At 38.5% G+C, this 19,713-nt stretch overlaps 2 protein-coding genes across 4 annotated transcripts in view; one reads left to right on the forward strand and one right to left on the reverse strand.

The window, feature by feature from the left end:
* The window catches only part of pdcd2 (programmed cell death 2), a 13,208-nt gene extending 962 nt beyond the window's left edge, over positions 1–12,246 (forward strand). The window contains exons 2-9 of one of the 2 annotated variants that reach the window (XM_067591982.1): positions 5,353–5,560; positions 6,168–6,276; positions 6,423–6,479; positions 7,134–7,322; positions 7,449–7,598; positions 7,748–7,848; positions 7,994–8,107; positions 9,115–12,246. In XM_067591982.1, coding sequence (XP_067448083.1) covers positions 5,381–5,560; positions 6,168–6,276; positions 6,423–6,479; positions 7,134–7,322; positions 7,449–7,598; positions 7,748–7,848; positions 7,994–8,107; positions 9,115–9,294 — 1,080 coding nt within the window. In that variant the 5' untranslated portion in view covers positions 5,353–5,380 and the 3' untranslated portion in view covers positions 9,295–12,246. Of the gene's footprint in view, positions 1–5,211; positions 5,561–6,167; positions 6,277–6,422; positions 6,480–7,133; positions 7,323–7,448; positions 7,599–7,747; positions 7,849–7,993; positions 8,108–9,114 lie in introns of those variants that run through there. The other variant, XM_067591973.1, reaches the window with a different exon arrangement.
* On the reverse strand, positions 11,794–19,213 carry tbp (TATA box binding protein). 2 transcript variants are annotated; one of them, XM_067591996.1, is made up of 9 exons: positions 19,103–19,213; positions 18,393–18,597; positions 16,624–16,786; positions 16,209–16,392; positions 15,705–15,792; positions 15,369–15,460; positions 14,934–15,101; positions 14,190–14,284; positions 11,794–13,784 (listed from the first exon to the last, which is right to left on the reverse strand). In XM_067591996.1, the coding sequence occupies exons 2-9, from the start codon at positions 18,441–18,443 to the stop codon at positions 13,705–13,707; spliced, it is 921 nt and encodes a 306-aa protein (XP_067448097.1). In that variant the 5' UTR covers positions 18,444–18,597; positions 19,103–19,213; the 3' UTR covers positions 11,794–13,704. The 2 variants fall into 2 exon arrangements, with proteins under 2 accessions (XP_067448097.1, XP_067448107.1); XM_067592006.1 differs by having other exon boundaries at positions 19,109–19,198.
* Between the last annotated feature and the right edge of the window lie 500 nt (positions 19,214–19,713).

The raw sequence follows: 19,713 nt of genomic DNA on the forward strand, positions 1-19,713 counted from the left end.
TTCCCGTTTTCGTCTTCAAATCAGCAATTGGAATAGAAATTAAGCTTGATTACATTGGTTTACTAATTTTCTTGCTTTTTGGACCCTATGTTTCAGTGTTATTGATACTAGAATGTGATTGGCTGTGATTGTCACATCCTTTCACATGCCCACCTATAATGTAGGCTATAATAATACTTTCTTTATGATCCCACCCTAAGTGAGGTTCAGGTGCACCCAGTGAGCCTCACATTATCCAGGTTTCTGATGGTCTATGACAGGCTCTGTCATTTCTGCACTATGCTGCACCAATTATTATCTGCTCTAATATTTTGTATAGTGTAACTGTATAATTGTCAACTAAAAATGTGCACACTGCACGTGGTGATATGAATTTCACTGTCTCCTGCAACAGCAATTCAAATCTTACCTCCAGAGCATATTTATGATGCTGTATAAATGTGGGCTGTTGTCTACTAATATTTGCTGGCTCAGGCTGTTTAGTAATATTTAGAGAAGTGTATATTTTTTGTCTTTAAAGAGCAGTTTTCTCCTGAACTCATGGCTCATTAAACTGCTTGCTGCTGATGAGAGGAGCTGCTGTGATTGGCATTCATCAAGTTCGTATTAACTCCACCTGTTGTCAGAAATATTCTATTTATCAATGAAATTCAGTTTCAGATGTTTATTTTTTGTTGGCCGTGACGTCATCTGTGCTGTCATTACAACTATGCCCCAATAACTTTCACGGCTATGTGACATCACAGAGGAGTCCTGAGTGATGGTGTCATCAGCGCTCAGTTGACAGCTCTGGTTATTTTACGTCATCAATGACGTCATAAAGACTTTCCATCCGAGTTTCAATCATTCGGAAAAGCCGATCCTTACCTCCCAGCTGGCAACTGCCTCGAAGCACTGAGCGATTGACATATGTCTCGCGCCAAGGGACGTAAAGTCTCGTGGCTGTCCAGTGCTTCGAGGCAGTTTGCCAGTCGGGGGGTTAGGGGAGGACGCTGGGCCCAGTGAAAGCAAATACTGGGTATTCGCGCGACGTACCCAGTATTTGATAGGTAGATAGGTAGATAGATAGATAGGTAGATAGATAGGTCAATAGATGGATAGAAGTTACGTTGCGGTGCCACGTGCGTAAATGCACGTCTCTCTTAAAGAGGGTGATCGCTATAAATAGGACCGCTTTCAATCATTCGGAAAAGCAGATCCTTACCTCCCAGCTGGCAAACTGCCTCGAAGCACTGAGCGATTGACATATGTCTCGCGCCTAGGGACGTAAAGTCTCGTGGCTGTCCAGTGCTTCGAGACAGTTTGCCAGTCGGGGGGTTAGGGGAGGACGCTGGACCCAGTGATTGCAAATACTGGGTATTTGCGCGACGTACCCAGTATTTGATAGGTAGATAGGTCGATAGATAGATATAGGTTACGTTGCGGTGCCACGTGCGTAAATGCACGTCTCTCTTAAAGAGGTTGGTCGCTATTTAATAATCTCAATTAGATATCGTTCAACATCACAGTCTTTTGATTCCCTCTTTTGAGATGATCCTTCCACTGCAGCTAAACAGGGAAACGCTGTCATCATAACTTACTGGGATATTTTGCAATCTATTCCTCTGTCCTGCGGCACGGACGAGTCCAGGTACCAGAGCAAATCACCGATCCAGTGGACCGGTCATCTTCCACTCCATTTCGGAGAAAAGCAGGTCTCCTCTTTATGCTGATCCTGCTCTCCGGAATGGTCAGCAGATCATAAGAACTTTGATGCTGATTTGTGCCCGTGTCTTGGACTCCCCTGGTGCCAGTCATGAATGAGCAGCAACTTTCTGAGCCGGGCTTCTCCCCTGACAGACAAAACACCGGGCATTATGTCTCAATGAATAACCTTTCGCTACTGGGCTGTGGAAACCTTGATAGGTCCAGTGTCCCTCTCACAAAAACCTGCTGCTGACACCACTGTGTGTCGAAAACCTGCAGTGAGGAGGTTATTCAAAACCGTCCAAACTGTCAATCATGCAAAAGTCTTCTAGGACCCGAAGCGAAGCTGAAACCGGGGGGGCTAGTCGGTGGACATTTTAACATCAGAGGCATTACTGCAAAGAGCAATCAGCTAACTCATCTTGTGTCCGACTCAAATCTGGACTTTCTCCGTTTGACTGAAACATGGTTGAAACAAACATCTCCTGCGAGTGTGTTCACGGTGCCCGGACACCAATGTTTCAGAAGAGACAGACCTGATGGAAGAGGAGGAGGGGTGCTTTTTTTATGTGAGAGACAATATCAAATGAACTTGTGGTTGATAGTGCGGGTAACACGTTAAAATATGTTGGGATAAAAATAATGTTATCCCAACAAATGTCTTTTAACATCAGAGGTGTCTACAGGCCCCCTTCTGCAGATGACACTTTCTACGAGCAACTCACAGAAGTCCTGAAAAAGTGAATTATTCTTTTTGGGTGATTTTAATGTGAACTGGGAGGATAAAACTAAGAGGAAAAAACTGAAAATGATCACAGAAAATTCCAACTAGACCAACTAGTAAAAGGCCCAACTAGGATTGCAAAATGCTCCAGTACACAAATTGATCTGATATTTACTAACAAACCAGAAAGAATAACTAAGAATCATAATTTAATCACTGGCTTATCAGACCATAACCTAACCCTATGTGCGAGATAACTGACTAAAAGTAGATTTAAGACCACAGCAACTAAGACAATGATACTTCAAATCATACCCAGAGCTAAGCAAGAAGAATTTATCAATGAAATTAACAGCTTGAACTGGGATGCTGTACCATCCTCTGATGATCTGGACTATGGCTGTGATACTTTTACAAACAAAATGTGAAAGATTTAATGTGAGGATACAGATAAAATCTAAAAATAAAAACAATTTACTGTGGTTTAATGAAAATTTGTGGAAACTAATGAAATCTAGAGATGCTGCAGGAAGGCAATTAAAACTAGAAGAGACACTGACATGCTGATTAATAAAGGTTTAAGGAACAAAATTATCCAAGAGCTAAGAGAAGCAAAATCTTATTTTTATCTCAATATTTTGAATGAGGCAAAAGGCAACAGTAAATTGATCTGGAAGAACATTGAAGGAGGGACCCAAAATGTTTAGGTGATTTTAAACTCAAAGTACAGGGAAAGTTAATTGAAGATCATTCTACTGTTCTTCTTCTGTCTTTGATAATTTTTTTCTTGAGTCTGTATATGATTTAGGAAAAAAAATTACGAAAAAGAAACTGGATATTGTTCCTATGGATGCTACAGACCAGGTTTTCAAGGTGGTAGAGACTAATGAATTACGAGTAAACAAAATCAGCAGCTCCTTAAAAAGCTCCAAAAGTAGAGATATTTTTCAATATGACACCAGGTTTGTCAATCACACAAAGATATTTTAACTCTCCCTATTGCTCATTTAATTAACTTGTCTTTTTAACACAGCTCCTTTCCTGATGACTGGAAATGTGCCATTGTCATGCCTTTTATTAAATCTGGAGACCACCCTGAAGCCAGTAACTACAGACCAATAAGTATGCTGCCAGTACTCTCAAAGAATGCTGATTAAAATGTAATTAAACAACTTACAACATTTTTTAGTCCAAGCAATTTTTTTCTACATTGTATTCAAATTGGCTTCAGAGCAAATCATTCCACCGAAACTGCTACTTTGCACTTAATAGAGCAAATTAAATCAAGACTTGACAAAGGAGGAGTAGTTGGTGCTGTATTTTTAGATCTGCGTAAAGCATTTGATACAGTCAATCATGATGTTTTAATATCGAAACTCTCTAAATTTAACTTCTCATCTAGAGCACTGGCATGGATGTCTTCATATTTATCAAATACAATGTGTTAAAGTTGGTGACACACTGTCCAGTAATATGAAGTGCACAATGGGTATTCCACAAGGGTCAGTGTTAGGTCCCCTATTATTTAGCCTATATATTAATGATCTCCCTCAACAGTGTCATGATACAGAACTACAAATTTATGCAGATGACACCGTTGTGTGCACACATGCAAAAACAGCTGAGTTAGCTGCTGCTAAGCTAACAATTGCATTGGAAAGGATCACTCATTGACTTGATCAATCATGTCTGAGTCTAAATATAAACAAGACAAAGGGTATGTTTTTCTCTAAGACTATGGTACAACCTCCTAATGCTGATATTTTCATCAAAGGTGAAAAAATTGACATGACACATTGATTTTAAATATCTTGGTATGACACTGGATCCAAATTTGAACTTTAAGAAACTCATTTAAAAAACGTTTAAAACCATAAAGTACAACTTAGCAAATTTTAGACATATTAGAAAATGTCTCTCTTTGAACGCAGCCAAGATATTTATGCATACTATGATTCTTTCCCATATGTCTTATTGCATCAGATGTTGGAGTCAGGCTGGAGAAACAGCCATAAAACCTCTTGAGTCCTTATATAAACAAACTCTAAAAACTCTGGACAAAAAGCCAATGCATTTCCATCATTGTAGGGTACTGGAGACATACAATTGAATGAGCTTTGCTGATTTGAGGACGAAAACGATAAAAGCGCGTGGATTTCCATTTAAACACAATAAAACACAATAATGCATTGTATATTTATTTATCCTGTTATCAAATGAGTTGAACACATTGTACATGGACCGTTTTCCTTATTTTTCATAATTATTCTCTGATTTTGGTTTTATTTCATTCACACTTCTGCACTTTTGTTTGGTATCTTGATTTTCTAAAAAAAAATTCTCTCACTTTTTCTACAAATCAGCAGACATACCAAATTATTAGAATAAAAAGATAAAAATAGTAATGACACAAAGTGCTTATATTATATTATATTATATTATATTATATTATATTATATTATATTATATTATATTATATTGTAAACCTATCACATGTTTTCAGTGACAAATGTAGTGGAGAACAAGTAGCATAGTGAATTTTTTTTATTTTTTTTTTTTTAAAGTACACGTTACTCAAAATTGTACTTTAAGTTACTTGTGTAAAAGTTTTGACATTTGATATCTTCCAGTGCGTTTGCGACATCTAGTGGACAGATGGGCAAATGAATAAAAATGACCTTTCTTTATCTCACAAAATGAAATTTTATGTGACGAGTCTCAAAGTTTGAGTCGAGATGAGCACTATGTTTCCCAACAAATCTTAGCTATTAAGACAGGCTTTTATTTTTCACGTAAACCAAAACACATATACAGTGAGAGCTTGAGGTGCGGAACGCTTCACCGGTTGGTTTGTGTTTCCCCGCGGAAGGATTATCGGACTGTACCCAAACTGCATGTGTTTTGTTTTTCGGACTGTTACTGTTTATTATTTTATCTGACAGACAGTCGCTTTTGTCCGGAGACACAGTCATGTCCTCAGCAGAGGTAGTTCTGGGTTTCCTGGAGGAAGCGGAGCCGTGGCGGCTTCGCTCGCCGCAGTTCCCCAGTAAAGTCGGGGGGAAGCCGGCGTGGCTCTGCCAGCGAGGCCTGCCCTCCCTGTCCGGGCTGGAGTGTGAGATATGCCGCCTGCCTCTGGCCTTTCTGCTGCAGGTTAGTGTCCCGGAGGAGGGAGGGAGACAGCGGGCTCTGGACACACTAGAAGGGGATCATCCACCATAAATAATGATTCTTTGTGATCCTGTGGAGCTCTGATTTAATTAGTCATCATATTGAACTGCAGACAGACCATGGAGCTGCTCCACAGACAGTGAATAATGTCACTTTAGGTTTCACTACAAATTGAGAAACAGTTCAGAAACCCTACATGTACATTGGCTTTGATGTTAACTGAATTTTATAAGATTATAATGCTCTGACTTCCTGTTTAGGAAGACAGATGTCAATGTCTGATATTGACTTTAAACATCAAAGGAACATCTGAGGTTGGGATTTAAATATGAGATAAACCCTAAATGAAAATACTTCTCTACTCACTTTTATGACAGCCAAAACTGTTACACTTTACATAACTTCCATAAACCAAACCCAAGACTTATTTATTAAGGCTCTACAGTGAAGTTCACTACCTAAAGCAGTCTGCCTTTGGACCAGACCATATTCAGAGCAGAGATCTCTCCTCCAGAAGAGACAATCATGCTGTGGATGTCACATATACAGGAGAGATGTACAGAAGTGACCGTCTCCATCTCTGCTGCAGGTGTACGCTCCCATTTCTGGTCAGGACAGAAGTTTCCACAGAACGTTGTTTCTGTTCTGCTGCAAAACTCCTGAGTGCTACACACACAACGACAGCCGCTGTATGAAAGGTACCTCATGTTCTCATTTTCACATCTCACTCAACATCCTCAGTCAGCTCTCAGCTGTTTTTTGGAGCATTTGCTTGATTTTTATTTAAAGACCAAATACTTTTTTTTTTATCAAGTTTTCTAACAGATTCTGTCTTCTTGATCAGTTTTCAGAAGTCAGCTACCTAGAAGGAATGAGTTCTACCCCTACGATCCACCACCAGGTTTGTGCATTTACCAGGATGTACTTCAGAGTCTGATTCTTTATCATCTCATACTATCAACTATTCAAGATGTAGATGTTAGTCATGTCTGAACAGACATGATATAGCCTGGTTAAGTTCACAGTAGTCACTGTTAGATGTAAAGTGATATATAAATAAAGTTGAGCTGAGTGGTGTCATTTATCACCATTAATTGAATATATAAACATTGATATAATATGAAAGGACAGATTAAATTTACCAAATAATTGTTGAACTGTTGAAACTGGATTGTTTGTTTTATTTGGAAGGGAAATTTTGTGATTTATATAATCTTATTTGTCTGTTTTTACTTAATTTAACAGTAGTTTGGCTTTGGTTTTGATGTATTTCTGGTTCCACTGTTTGCTGGCCAAACTCAAAGTGTTGGTTAATACATTTGTGAGGATCAAGAAGAATACATCACTGAACCATTTTATTAAGAAGTACAGTCAGTGCTATATCTACAAAACTCTGATACACCTGATAAACTACCAAAACCTGTTGGTTGCATGTTATTGGTATTTTAGAATGAATTTTCATTATTTTGACTGTGGGTCACAAAACACCAGTTATAGCAAACTTAGAGATTTAGACTTACTGTCTTTTCTTTTAATGTTTTTTTTTTCTCTTCAGAGGATGAACCCCCCAGTGATCTCGATCAAGACCAGAGTGTGCTGCCCGTCTCTGGAGTTAAACTGTGCTGGGTTTGTGGTTGCCCCGGCAACAAAGCCTGCTCCCGCTGTCATGCTGTATCCTACTGTGGAAAACACCACCAGACCCTCCACTGGAAACACACACACAAGAAGGAGTGTTGTAGCCCAGGTGAGTGTGTGTGTGTTGCTTTAGTAACAGTTCAACTGGTGGTAATTTGAGAGTTTGTCTTTTCTTTCTTAAATAATCCTTATTTCCACTGAAATGTTAGTTTTGTCTGTCTCTGTCTATGTATAGAAGCATCTGTTGTCACAGTTTCTCCCTACATCTTCACTGAGTCTGAGCTGGTCACTGAGCCTGAGGAAGAGGAAGAGGAGGAGGAGGCTGAAGGAGAAGAGGAGACGGCTGTTGCTCAGAGGAGTGAAGATTGTCCCTCCTTAGCAGAAAGTAAGCTTTACTTTATGTTTGACACACTGGCCATATAAAGTTTTTGACTGTATGAAGCAGAAAAATATGTTTTTTAGTGCTATTTTGACAACTACAAAACTTGCAGGTTCATCAGTATGAAAAATAATATTTCTCTTCCATTTTTAAAGCCTTGGCAGAGACAGATCTGGAGGAGATGGCTATGCATGAGACTGAAGACAACAAAGTCGTCCAGCGGTTTAAAAAGAAGATCGCTCCAGAGCCACATCAGGTAAAAAAAAAACATATAAACGACTTGAATGGACGTAATCGAGATCTCAAAGTCTTTTCTCACAATGGTGATGTAAAGTTAGAAAAAACCCACACAGATGTTTTTTTTTCTCTGTGTCCATCTCACATTGCTGCGTCATGTTTAGGTGGTGCGTTACAGTCGGGGGGGCTCTCCCTTGTGGGTCTCCTCCCAGCACATCCCTTCAGATCAGGACATCCCAGCATGCACCTGTGGCGCCAAGAGGACTTTTGAGTTTCAGGTTTGTTGTTTTGACGCTCAATGATCTGCACTTTTTTTTTTTTGCCTTTTCTTCTCCTTCCCAACTTCCCCTCTTCTTGTTCACCTTCTCACTGTTTGACTTTCGTTCTCAGTGCAGTTGCGCTGTTGTGTGCCAAGTATATGACGTTGTGTGCGTGCTGGTTAATTTATGTTCTTCATGGACAGAATTGTTTCACTATGTTCAACAATCTGTAAATTAAGGTTAACATGCTGTTTAAAATTTGCACCAAAACCTTTGTTTAATCCTGTCTCTTTAGTCTTTTTGACACTGATGATGAAGGAGAACCAGCACATTTTACAAATCAGCCCACATTTCCCTTCAGTTTAAAAGCTGACTGGTAACATAAGTATATGTGAGCATTCCTCAGTAATAATCACATGGCTTTACAACCACCATGGTGTTAGCAATGGTGACAGCTTACTGGAACAAGAGCCACTCTTTCTGCAGTGGAAATGCTCAGAAATCTTCAAGATTTAGGTCTTGAGGAAGAAGGAACCTTCTCCATCAGTGTCACCTTGCCTGTGTTTCACATGTGAATCCAGTTATTGGTCCTGGATAATTAATGAGGAGCACTGTTGGTCTTGTATGGAAGGACAAGACAAGAGGATTATTTACAGTTCATTGAAGAAAGAGTGATCAGAAAACATCAGAGCTTGCAGCCTCAAGCAGAAGAAAATGTCTCAGATCATTAATCTTTTATGTGATAATACAGTGTAATGACATATATAAAAATAAATCATAGTAGTGCGTCAACAAGTATCAACAAGCCCCTAAAGTCTCAGTGAATAGATGTAAACTTGCCCTCTTGATAAAGTTTCTTCTTTGAATGACCGAGAGTGTTGGATCATATATAAATGTTTCTCTCTCTCCACACAGGAAACAGTCCAGTTGTAGAGTAGTTTGTGCTTCTGCTGGAACCCAACACATGTAATAACTGTGTGTGTGTGTGTGTGTGTGTGTGTGTGTGTGTGTGTGTGTGTGTCTAGGTGATGCCCCAGCTATTGAACAGTCTATGTGTGGACTCCACAGGAGCCAGTATTGACTGGGGGACTCTGGCTGTCTACACCTGCTCCTTCAGCTGTAACCATGACGACCAGTACTGCCCTGAGTTCATTTGGAAGCAGGACTTCAGTTCAGATCAACAAACACAGATTAAACAGCCATAATATCTCTGTTATGGTGGTCAACAGAGTCTTTGTTCAAACAGTTTGTGAAATGACGTGTGTGTGACGATCACACTTGAAGAGATTTCACTTCTCAACAAGTGGACTCGACATGTTCTGCTGTTCTTCTATGTAACCAATGATACACAGATCGGTTGTAAACATCAGTGTTGTGGTTTTCCTGCCACTAACAGTAAACATCTTTTCTCCTCTTTTAAATTCTGACTGGTGAGAACAATGTGTTTACTGGGCTATTTCCATTCCCAGCCCTGCATACTGTTCATACAAGACGTCTATTGGAGTTAATGGTCAGTAAAACTAAGAACATAATAACCTTGTGCCTTATCATCACATTGTTTAATTTTAATCAGTTCTATCTAAATAAGGATTCATCTGATTTTCTGTCACAGACAGAATATGTACCCAAAGCTCCACTGTTGCGTTGTGAGGCCTTCTTAATTTTTTCGAGGTGTAAGATTTTTTTAATATTTTTTCATAAACAGTACAAGTCAAAAGTTTGTACTCTGTGTCTCAGCATTTAATTCATTTCTATGCCAAAAACAACTGAATTTAAGCATTATTTTAGAAGTTTATCTGTATTTATTTAGAAAAAGGAATAAAAAGATAATCTAAAGTGTAGACGTGAACAGGAGCCGTATTCACAGAGCCTTCACTCTCTGCTAAGCTGGTGTAGAAAGCAGCTACGTATCCTTGTCCTGCATTACAAAAGTATGTAGTTAAAACAACCAATGAGCTCATGCAAAAATGATTAAGTGTCAGGGGTTGAGTGTCATTTTCAGCAAGAAATTGGCGAAATTAAAGGATGAAACCCTGCAAGCTGAAGAGAGGGTGGTCTTCAGTGGTAAATAATATAATTGCTCATCCATTTATTTATTGCCAGAAGAAATGTAGTAATGGAGTTCATATCTGCAGCATCATTTGGTTCAGCGGAGATGTACAGTTGTGTGTCATCCGCATAACTGATAATGAGAATAATAATCGACCAAAGCAATTATCTTGTTCTTCAGACACGAGATCTCCAAGACTGACATAAAACTTTCTCCCTTTGATGTATGTTTGGAACCAGTTTAACACAAAGTCAGAAAAAACAACTTTTCAAAACGATTGATTAGGATATCATGGTCAATCGTATCAAAAAAACAGAGGTTCCTTAAGAAAAAAGGTTGGGAACCAATGACATACAGCACAGTAAAGATTTGCAGACAGTGATCACAGACATCAAGTCAGATATTTAAAGCCATCTTCCGCTGAGATTTATGTCATCCTCCCTAAGTGGTATAAGTTAAATTCAATGTTTCATACATCACAGAAAGATGAGCTGTGTGGTATGTTAAAAATAAAATTACACCTACATAAACTAAACAAAAAGCCAAATATGAAGTTTACATGAAGGCTGTGTTTATGGCTAAAATCTGATTGTATCTGGTTTGAATTTGTAATGACATGGAGTTGAAGCCTTACAGAAGTGAGTCTAAACTACTTTAAGATGAAAAAGCTCTTTACTGTGACTGTGATTTCTATACAAGTTCAATAAAACTTCCAGTATACAATATGGGTCCAGTTTACATAGCGGTATGACTTTCACTTTTGTTCACTTAGTTACAAAATTTACATATCCACCAGATGATTGCATGTTGTCTTGTCACTTTTTAGGACAACAAGTATCAATTGAATTCAAAGGGGCTGTATTGGTTTGGGAAACATATGTTTACATTGGCAAAGCAAGTGTGAAATAAAAACAAAAAATGTGCATAATATCAGTAAAGATCTACCAGAATAAGGAAATGTGTAAACAGAATGTGTGACATTGCAACATTGTAGTCAAATATATAAATAAGAATAGTTGAAATTAGCATATGTTTACAAACAAGAATTGTGATTTTGCTGTTAAATAAATAAATATATATGTCCATGTACGCAGATCAGCACAGTGTAAATGGTCAGTCCAGGAGTACACAGGTGGTTGTTTTCCATTGGATGGTCTTTTCTGGTCTCAACGGCTCACAAATGACGCTGCTGTGTTTGCATGTTTGTATTTTATATATACCGCAGGAGGGTTTTTTTATAGAAAATGTTTTCAAAGTGTTTTTGGGTTGTTATCTGTAGGTAGTTTATGTCTCTGATGTCTTGGTACAGCTGGCAGGTGGTTAAAAAGTGCAGCTGGGTTTCCACTTCCTGCTGTGTGCAGCGGGTGTACAGTCTGTCTTCTCTGGGGAACCAGAACAGGGCCTTGTTATGGAGTGTTTCAGGGTCACTTTCTTTTAGGTGACTATAAAATTTAAATGCTCTCTTTTGAATTTTTATAATTAGTGGGTATCATCCTAATTCTGCTGTGCGTTCATTATTTGGAGATTTCCATTTTTTACAGGATTCTGCAGAGTCTGAATCTGGTGTTTGTCATATTTTCTATAATCTTGGTTGGCGAGTGGAAATATCTGAGTTCACAGGGAAAAATGTAAGAAACAGCTTGAACCAGAGAGCCAGTATGTACACATTTATTAATGCACAATGCAGCACATTTACAATTTAAGAAGAAGCAGAATTGCATTTGGACGTGACAGGACTTTCTGGTCTTCAGGTCTCTGCTGAACTCAGAATCACAGAGAAAATGCAGCATTAATCCCTCATTTCTTCTGCCACCAAATAGACGCCAGGTGGCAGATACACAGATGATGAAGCTGCCTTCAAAAACATAAAAACCAAATGCATTTTCCAGCCAAATTTTAGAATTCGTAACTGCTGAAGTTTTCAAGGATGTGCTAAGTAGAAATGTGTGACACACAAGCACACATACAAGTGCCCACGATTTAAACACATTTAAATGTTTCTTTGTCCGTGTGTTTGTGAGCATTGCTACAAAATAAATCTGTAAAACAAAACTTTTAAATATTGTTTCAAATGGCCAAAAAAAAAAAAAACACAGGAAAGCTTTAATACATACATGGCAACGTGATGCATAGTTTACCTGCCATCATACCATCTTTTAGTGCTACAAAATTTAAGATGCAACATCTGAATATAAGATTTATTAAACCATGTATTTTAATTCAGGTAAAAGCAGAAGCTCTACTTCAAGTTGTCTTTTCTTCATATTTTAGTTCTGGTTGATATTGTTTAAATTTCTGATCCTCATCCTTGCTGAGCATCATCACTTTCATCAAGGTTGGATTCAATTTTAAATACAGAAGTTTAACCATTAAAATGCTCGATTTTGAAATTACAGCATCTAAACCGTGTCTACAGAAAATCCTTGTTTAAACTTAAAACTGACTCCATCTATGCCAAAGATTAGAGTACGAAGGAATTAAGTGTCAGCAACCATAACAGGATACAAACCTTGATGAACGAACCAACAACTTGCTGAGAACTTTAAAGGTCCAGTGTGTAGATTTAATGGCATCTAGTAGATCAGACTTTACAGAAATGGAATACAAATATTCATAATAACTATGTTTCCAAGTGCTCCCAATGTAGATATAAAGGGCTCATTCTAAGGTAACGAAAACACTTATTTTTATTTTCAGGTGATTAATATTATATTCCATTTCTGTCAAGTCCGTTCAGCTAGATGCCACTAAATACAACACACTGGTCCTTTAACTAACAACAAGATCAATTTAATTTAACCATCCAACTTCAATTACAGCTTAACAGCCAGGACTTTACTATGTCTCATATCAGTTTTTGAATTTTAAAGGGAAATCCACTTCCAGCATCAATGAAATTAGGACTTGTTGAACCCAGATCCAACTGATTTACATTACAAATCTAAGAGGACAAAATTCTTATAAGGCAGACTGATTAGTGTTGGGATAAAGAGCCTCCTGATCCTGAATCATTAAAATAAAATCTTACGAAATACTGTTATAAGGAATGTGAGGCTAACGGACCCAAACGCATATTGCTTCAACTGGGGGACTGAGCAGACAATTTAAAAAAACAATGTACAAAACTATTTAAAACTGCTTAAAATAAAAACAAAAGACAGTCAGAATCCGACCGCCTCTCTTCTAATCAGCGATTTTTACATTTTCTTACAGTCTTATATACAATCAGGGATGTGATCAATCAGGACAACATAAAAAGCCAAAAAAACGGGGCATGGAAAACAGTCGGAAACAAACGGAGCTGTGTCTGTTACCATACCATCATGTGAGATCTGAACACAGGAACAGAAACTTGTAAAAAAAACGTGTTTCCCAAAAAAAAAATCTGAAACACTGGAGGGCTGGAAAAAAAAAAAAAAGAAAAGATGAATCACATCCCTGTGCAACAGCCCTTAGAGCAGTCCACTTGTAGAGGTCCACATATAGATGCCACTCCCATGTGAGTTTAAAAAAATCAGAGTAAAAAGAGACGGGGTTCGGGAGATGGTAAAAGAAGCTGCAGGTTCTACGTTGTCTTGCGGAAGCCTTTCAGGATGGGGTAGATATTTTCAAACGCTTCATAGATCTCTGCTCTCACCTTTGCACCTTCACACAAACAACACAGATATCAGTGACCACACTCAGTTACATTATCATAAAAATCATCATCATACACATTAACACCATGTTCTGGGTAATCTCCATTTCTAATAGATAATATTTTAATTGTTATTTAAGGAATCTGATCAATTTTTAGGTTTCAGGTTGTTTATGTGATATAATCCTTGCAGCAGCGATGACCTACAATGTCTCTCAAAGACAAAAGACAACAGAAATATTTGACACATCAACTGTTTCTGTTGATTTATGTGAAAAGAAGAAATTTACCACAAAAAGTCAAACTATCAATCTACAACTATCTACTATCATCCTACCAGTTTGTGATTAGGACATAGGTTTCTGATCATAACCATTAATCAGTTGATCCATAAACAGAAGAGAAGGTCTTACCCGTTAGTACGACTTTCCCAGAAACAAAGATGAGCAGGACAATTCTGGGTTTGATCATTCTGTAAATCAGTCCTGGAAACAGCTCCGGTTCATAGCTGCAACAGACAAGTTGATTTATATTAATTATTTCAGGAATTAGCTTAACATCCCCCCCAAAAAATCTATTTCAAATTAAAAATAACTTTCTAGCTCTGCAGCTCAAGCGCTACAAGCCATTTCAATTTTAGTTCGCAGATGAGGCTCTTTATGTGAGGGAAATGTACTTTTATTCAGTCTTATCACACCAAACGATTAGTTGTTTAGTCCATTAAATGTCAGAAAATGGTGAAAAATATCGATCACTGTTTCCTAAAGTCCAAGGTGACCTCTTCAAATGTCCAGCAGTCCATAATCCAAAAATATTTAGTTTACGGTCATAGAAGACTAAAACCAGAAAAGTTGGACATTTTTTTTCTTGAAAAAATGACTTAAAAAGATTAATCAATTATCAAAATAGTTGGGGATTCATTTAATTGTTGGCAACTAATTGATTAATCGACTAACTGTTGCAGCTCAGACAAAAGAGGAACATGCCAGCTTATGTATGTTGACAATAATAAACCACACTGATCTTTCCCTCTGTGAAAACTCTTGATCACATAATGATTTTCTCACAACACAGACATCATGTTGGTAGTTTGCAAAAAGCAGAAATGAGTGACCGTGGCTTTTAGCTGCACATGGCAAACAACAAAATGAGTTTACCTGCTGAACTGTTGATGTGTGAGGACTAATCCCTCCAGCCGAATGGGGAACTTCACGTCGCAGCTGCCCACCATGTTCTGAATCTTGAAGTCCAGGAACTTGGCAGGAAAGCCGAGCTTCTGTACCACACGAGCGTATTTTCTGGCCGCTAACCTTGACTGCTCCTCACTGGGGAGAGAGAGGCAAGAGAGCAATATAGGAAACAATTAAGAAAATCACACAAGTAAGTAAGAAGAGGAAAGAAAATAATAAAACAGAGCATTTTTATTGACAAAGTAAAGACCCTGACTGCTGACAAGCACGTGTTTTCTCAGACGGATACAGTTGGTAAGCAGGTTTATTGTCCCAACCAAAGAAAACGCTCCAGTCAGATAGTGGTTTTGATTATGGCATTTAGCAAAAGTTCATATGTATCTACACAAGTTCTACGCTGACCTCTTGGCTCCAGTGCAGACCATCTTCCCGGAGCTGAAGATGAGAGCAGTGGTCCTGGGTTCTCGTATTCTCATGATGACAGCAGCAAAACGCTAAAAGAAAGAGAGAGAGAGAGGGGATGCAATTAGCTCATTCAGTTTTGATATTTTCTTGTTTGTAAGTGCAAATTTTGGGATGACGATGTTGCCGGAAGAATGATCAGGGAATCATCAAAATCATCTCATCACACAACCAACAAAAGCAAACGTTGCTGGACCAAAACGTTGAATAGAAAGAAAAAAAAGTCACATTGCTGAGCAACATAAGGCTGATCACAGTAATGTGAGGCAGTCTCACCTTTGGGTTGTACTCGGCATTCCTGGCTCTCAGGGCGATGGTCTTCAAGTCTAGTTTACAGCCCAGGTTTACAGTAGATACTATGTTTCTAACAGTGAGGAGAGTAAGAAAAGCACAGAGAAAAGAAATGAGTAAGAGACATAAAGGCAAACTGCTCAGGCCGTAACTCAGACTCAAGTTCAATTGTGTGGAAATATTGACAATCTGTTGGTAGCAAAAAATATTTATAACCAAGCAGAAATGACACCAGGACACCTTCAGGTAGTCTCTGAAATATCAACTATGTTCATGTTTGGGGTTTAAATTAATTTAATTCACCTTGAGCACAATTTTGGTCCTTGAATGATCTGTAGGAATATCTACCAGAAGGCTGAACTTAAACTGTTACCATTGACTACAGTAACATAATAACATGAGCAGCTAAATGATTTCCAAGGGTGATGCATATAATAATTGGGATGAAATTATACTTTTACAGTTAATTCCATCGTATATGAAACGTACTGTAGCTGTGGTACTATCCCAGAGCTCTCTGAGGCTGGTGTGGCTGGTGTGATCGGGGTCATGGGGGTCAGCGGAGTGTTGTACGGATGTAGTGGGGTGTTTCCTGGCAGCGCTGTGGTGGTCGAACCTGCTACTGTCTGGGAATGAAAAAGCTGAGGGGTCTGCCCCGACGTCCCTGGAAGGCCTGGAAAACAGAATAAAAAATCTCTTCAATATGAACTGATAGTACACTTCCATAATGGCTACTCGTATATTATATTATATATTGTTATAATATATAAAATATTTAGACTATTTTCTCAGAATGAAAGGGGAAAACATTTCCAACTCAGCTTAAACAGGATTAACTCAAAATGAGTTCATATTCTGAGGCCGAAAGTGAAGAAGAGGAACATGACAGCAGTGTTTGTTGTACCTGCGTTGGCCTGCTGTGCCTGTTGTGCTTGTTGCTGCTGTTGTTGCCTCTGCTGTTCCTCCAGTATAGACAGACTGTTGGTGTTCTGGACAGGCTGGGGAGTCAGGCCTGAGCCATATGGCATCATGGGACTGAAGATAGGCATGCCTGGAGTCATGGCACCCTGTGAAGGAACCCAACATATTAGTACTGAGTGATATTGGGTAATGCTAATGTTTTTTTAATTTGCCTCATTCAGAATATAAATAAAATAAAAATTTTAGATCAGTCAGTCAATTTAAAGAACCATTAACTATCTGGGGGTTCAAAAGGCTGACGGCACCCTTTCTGGTCACAAATGACTCATTTCAAATCACTGTAGGGGCGCTCTTATGTTGAACTCCTATTTTTAAGTGGCAGTTCAAGAAATTATTATTGGAAGCGATACAATCCAGTGCAGTGAACTGCGAGTTCACTGCAAACTCACGGAGGCACACTGCTCCAGTGTGGAGCTACAGCTTGTTTATGCATTAATCTATATAATAATAAATATTTAGACTATTTTCTCAGAATGAGTGGGGAAAACAATTCCAATATATTATATATCTATGTGCATAGGCTATATACATTGTGTAAGTTATTCAAGTATCAATATTTAGTACACTCAGTTCTAACATCCATGGACAGTCATGCACATTACTACTAACCAAAATCCACCTGACTCGCACTAATGTATCGTGTACTTAAGCATATTAACATCATTGAACAGTGTATACTCAGAAAATAATATATATATTTTAGTTATGGTTATATCTCTGGTCTTATGGTTATATTTTTAGTTATTCTATTTATTTTTTATATTTAAGTTAATCTATTTAGGTATTGTATATAATTTATCATTTAATTGCATTTGTTTCTTTAACCTACCTAATTGTTTTTGTATTTTGATTTACATCAAGTGGCTGCTGTGACACTTAAATTTCCCGTTGGAATTAATAAAGTACTGTGTCTATTTCTCATTTGGTGGCGCCTGATTGTGATTCACCCCAAAGTCCCAATCATATTCCAGCAGTTACACCTTTATCATGTCCACACTGTCCATGTTTGCATATTCATGATAACGGTCTGCCACATTAAGGGGTTGCCGTAAGTCAATTAGCAGGGAGAAGAATGGAAGTGGATTATGAAGCTCTACAACAGCAGATGTGTGGTTAGTGATGTCAGAGGACAACCCAAAACAGGCACATCGTTCTGAAGAATGGAAGAAAATTCATACTAAAAGTTAATTTTGTTACTTTGTCAAATAATATTTTGGTTATGCACATAAACCATTTTCTTTACGTTGTCTTCTTCCAGTAGCTTTTGAAATCTAACAGAGGGATAACACATTCCTAAATTCACTAGACACTTTAAACCAAGAGCTTTAGTTGGTGCATCTGACCTGTGACGTGAGGGCAAGCTGGGAGCTCAAGCTGGTAAGAAGGCAAATTTGCTCTCTCATCACTCAAGTGAGACTTACGATGAGGTGCCCCTCAATCAGATGAAGAGGAGCTGGAAGCAGCTTAGTTGTGTCACAGGGCATCAGGAAACTACAATGTTATATAACACTTTGTAGAAGCTTGAGCAAAGTCTTTCACACCCAACTGTCACAAACTGTTGTTGTCTGTGAGCTCCTCAACTTAGTTTACTTGTATGATCATGAGTGGAAAGTGGTGAAACATGCTCAGCAAAACCAGCCAGGGACTGTGGCCAATTTAAAATCTCTTATACATAAAATACTTAAAACTTACCTGGGGGGAAGCCAGCCCCTGAAAGCTTGGTATACTGTTGTTCTGGTCCATCTCTTCAGCTCTGTTCACTGCCACCCAGGAGGCAGAAACACAGGACAGATAGACTGGACAAGAGCCTCAAAGCTCGGTGTCCGCAGTCCAGTTCACAGTAGGAAAACCCCAGCAAGTACTGCCCTCTTCTTGTCTCCACTCTGACAGCTATGTCCTGCATGAAAAGGTGGACGGAACCGGTGTTAACAGGGACATTCGTGACAATAATATCGATCTGTACATCAACAAAGTTTATCGCGGAGCTTGCAAACGACATAAAGCTGAGTCCGTGCAGCTGCAGCGGTGGCGCGAACATATCCGCAGCGTTGCTAACCACATTTAGCTTCAGGCACTCTCGACTTGTTCATTCATTGTGGGCCCAATGCATGACGCGTCCTTTAAGTAGTTTAGCATGCAAGACACAGGTGACTACAAACGTATCTGTACACCGGCTGCCTTCTAAAATGTCTTCATGAACTCCAAAATAGAACAGCAAACACTTCATCAGACGAGGCTAGCTGAAGTTAGCCGCCGAGCTAATGTTAGCAGCGTTAGCTAACGTGAACCCGTTAGTTAAAGGGGTTGTGGAAACAGTGAAAACTGTGTGTTTATGTGCTCAAAAAGCTGGAAATAACTGAGGCGTTTGTCGGTGTAACACAATATATGTTTGCTCAACTTACACTCACACTCTGCCAGTTAGTCAGCACACGAGCACAGTTATTTCAGGCTCGTGAGCGTCGGTTACTTCCTTTTTTCACCTTCTTATTCTTCTTCGTCTGTTGTTATTTAATGACGGTTTGCAAACAGCTTTTAGGCGCATTACCACCGCCTCCTGGATGGGGTGTAGATCAGAACGGTTACTAAACTATTACATTAAATTATCCTAGTAAGTCATGTGTTTTCTAAAAAAAAAAAAAAAATCTGAAAATAGCTCTGTACCCTTCATCACCTGAACTCCTCTGCTACATTTCTCTAGTGTCATGTGATTCCTCTGGAGTGTCTGTCTCTCTTGCTGATATCTAGGGCAGTATAAAAATACGTGCTGCACCGTTTCCTGTAGATGTTTAATGTACTGTTCAGATTGGTGAATTTTAAAAGATTTTAAAGATGTTGTATTTATTTCTATATTAATTTATTATTTTCTTTTCTTTCTTTTTCTATTTTAATTGACTACTATAGGCTACTCCTTTTGAGTAAGGTCCTCTTTCAATTTTTATGTGGGTGGGACAGGGAATTTGGTCAAATTAATAAGTAAATTAATCAAATACATACTGCAAATAGAGATTCCTGT

Source organism: Thunnus thynnus, chromosome 1, assembly GCF_963924715.1.
Source record: "Thunnus thynnus chromosome 1, fThuThy2.1, whole genome shotgun sequence".
NCBI lineage: Eukaryota > Metazoa > Chordata > Actinopteri > Scombriformes > Scombridae > Thunnus > Thunnus thynnus.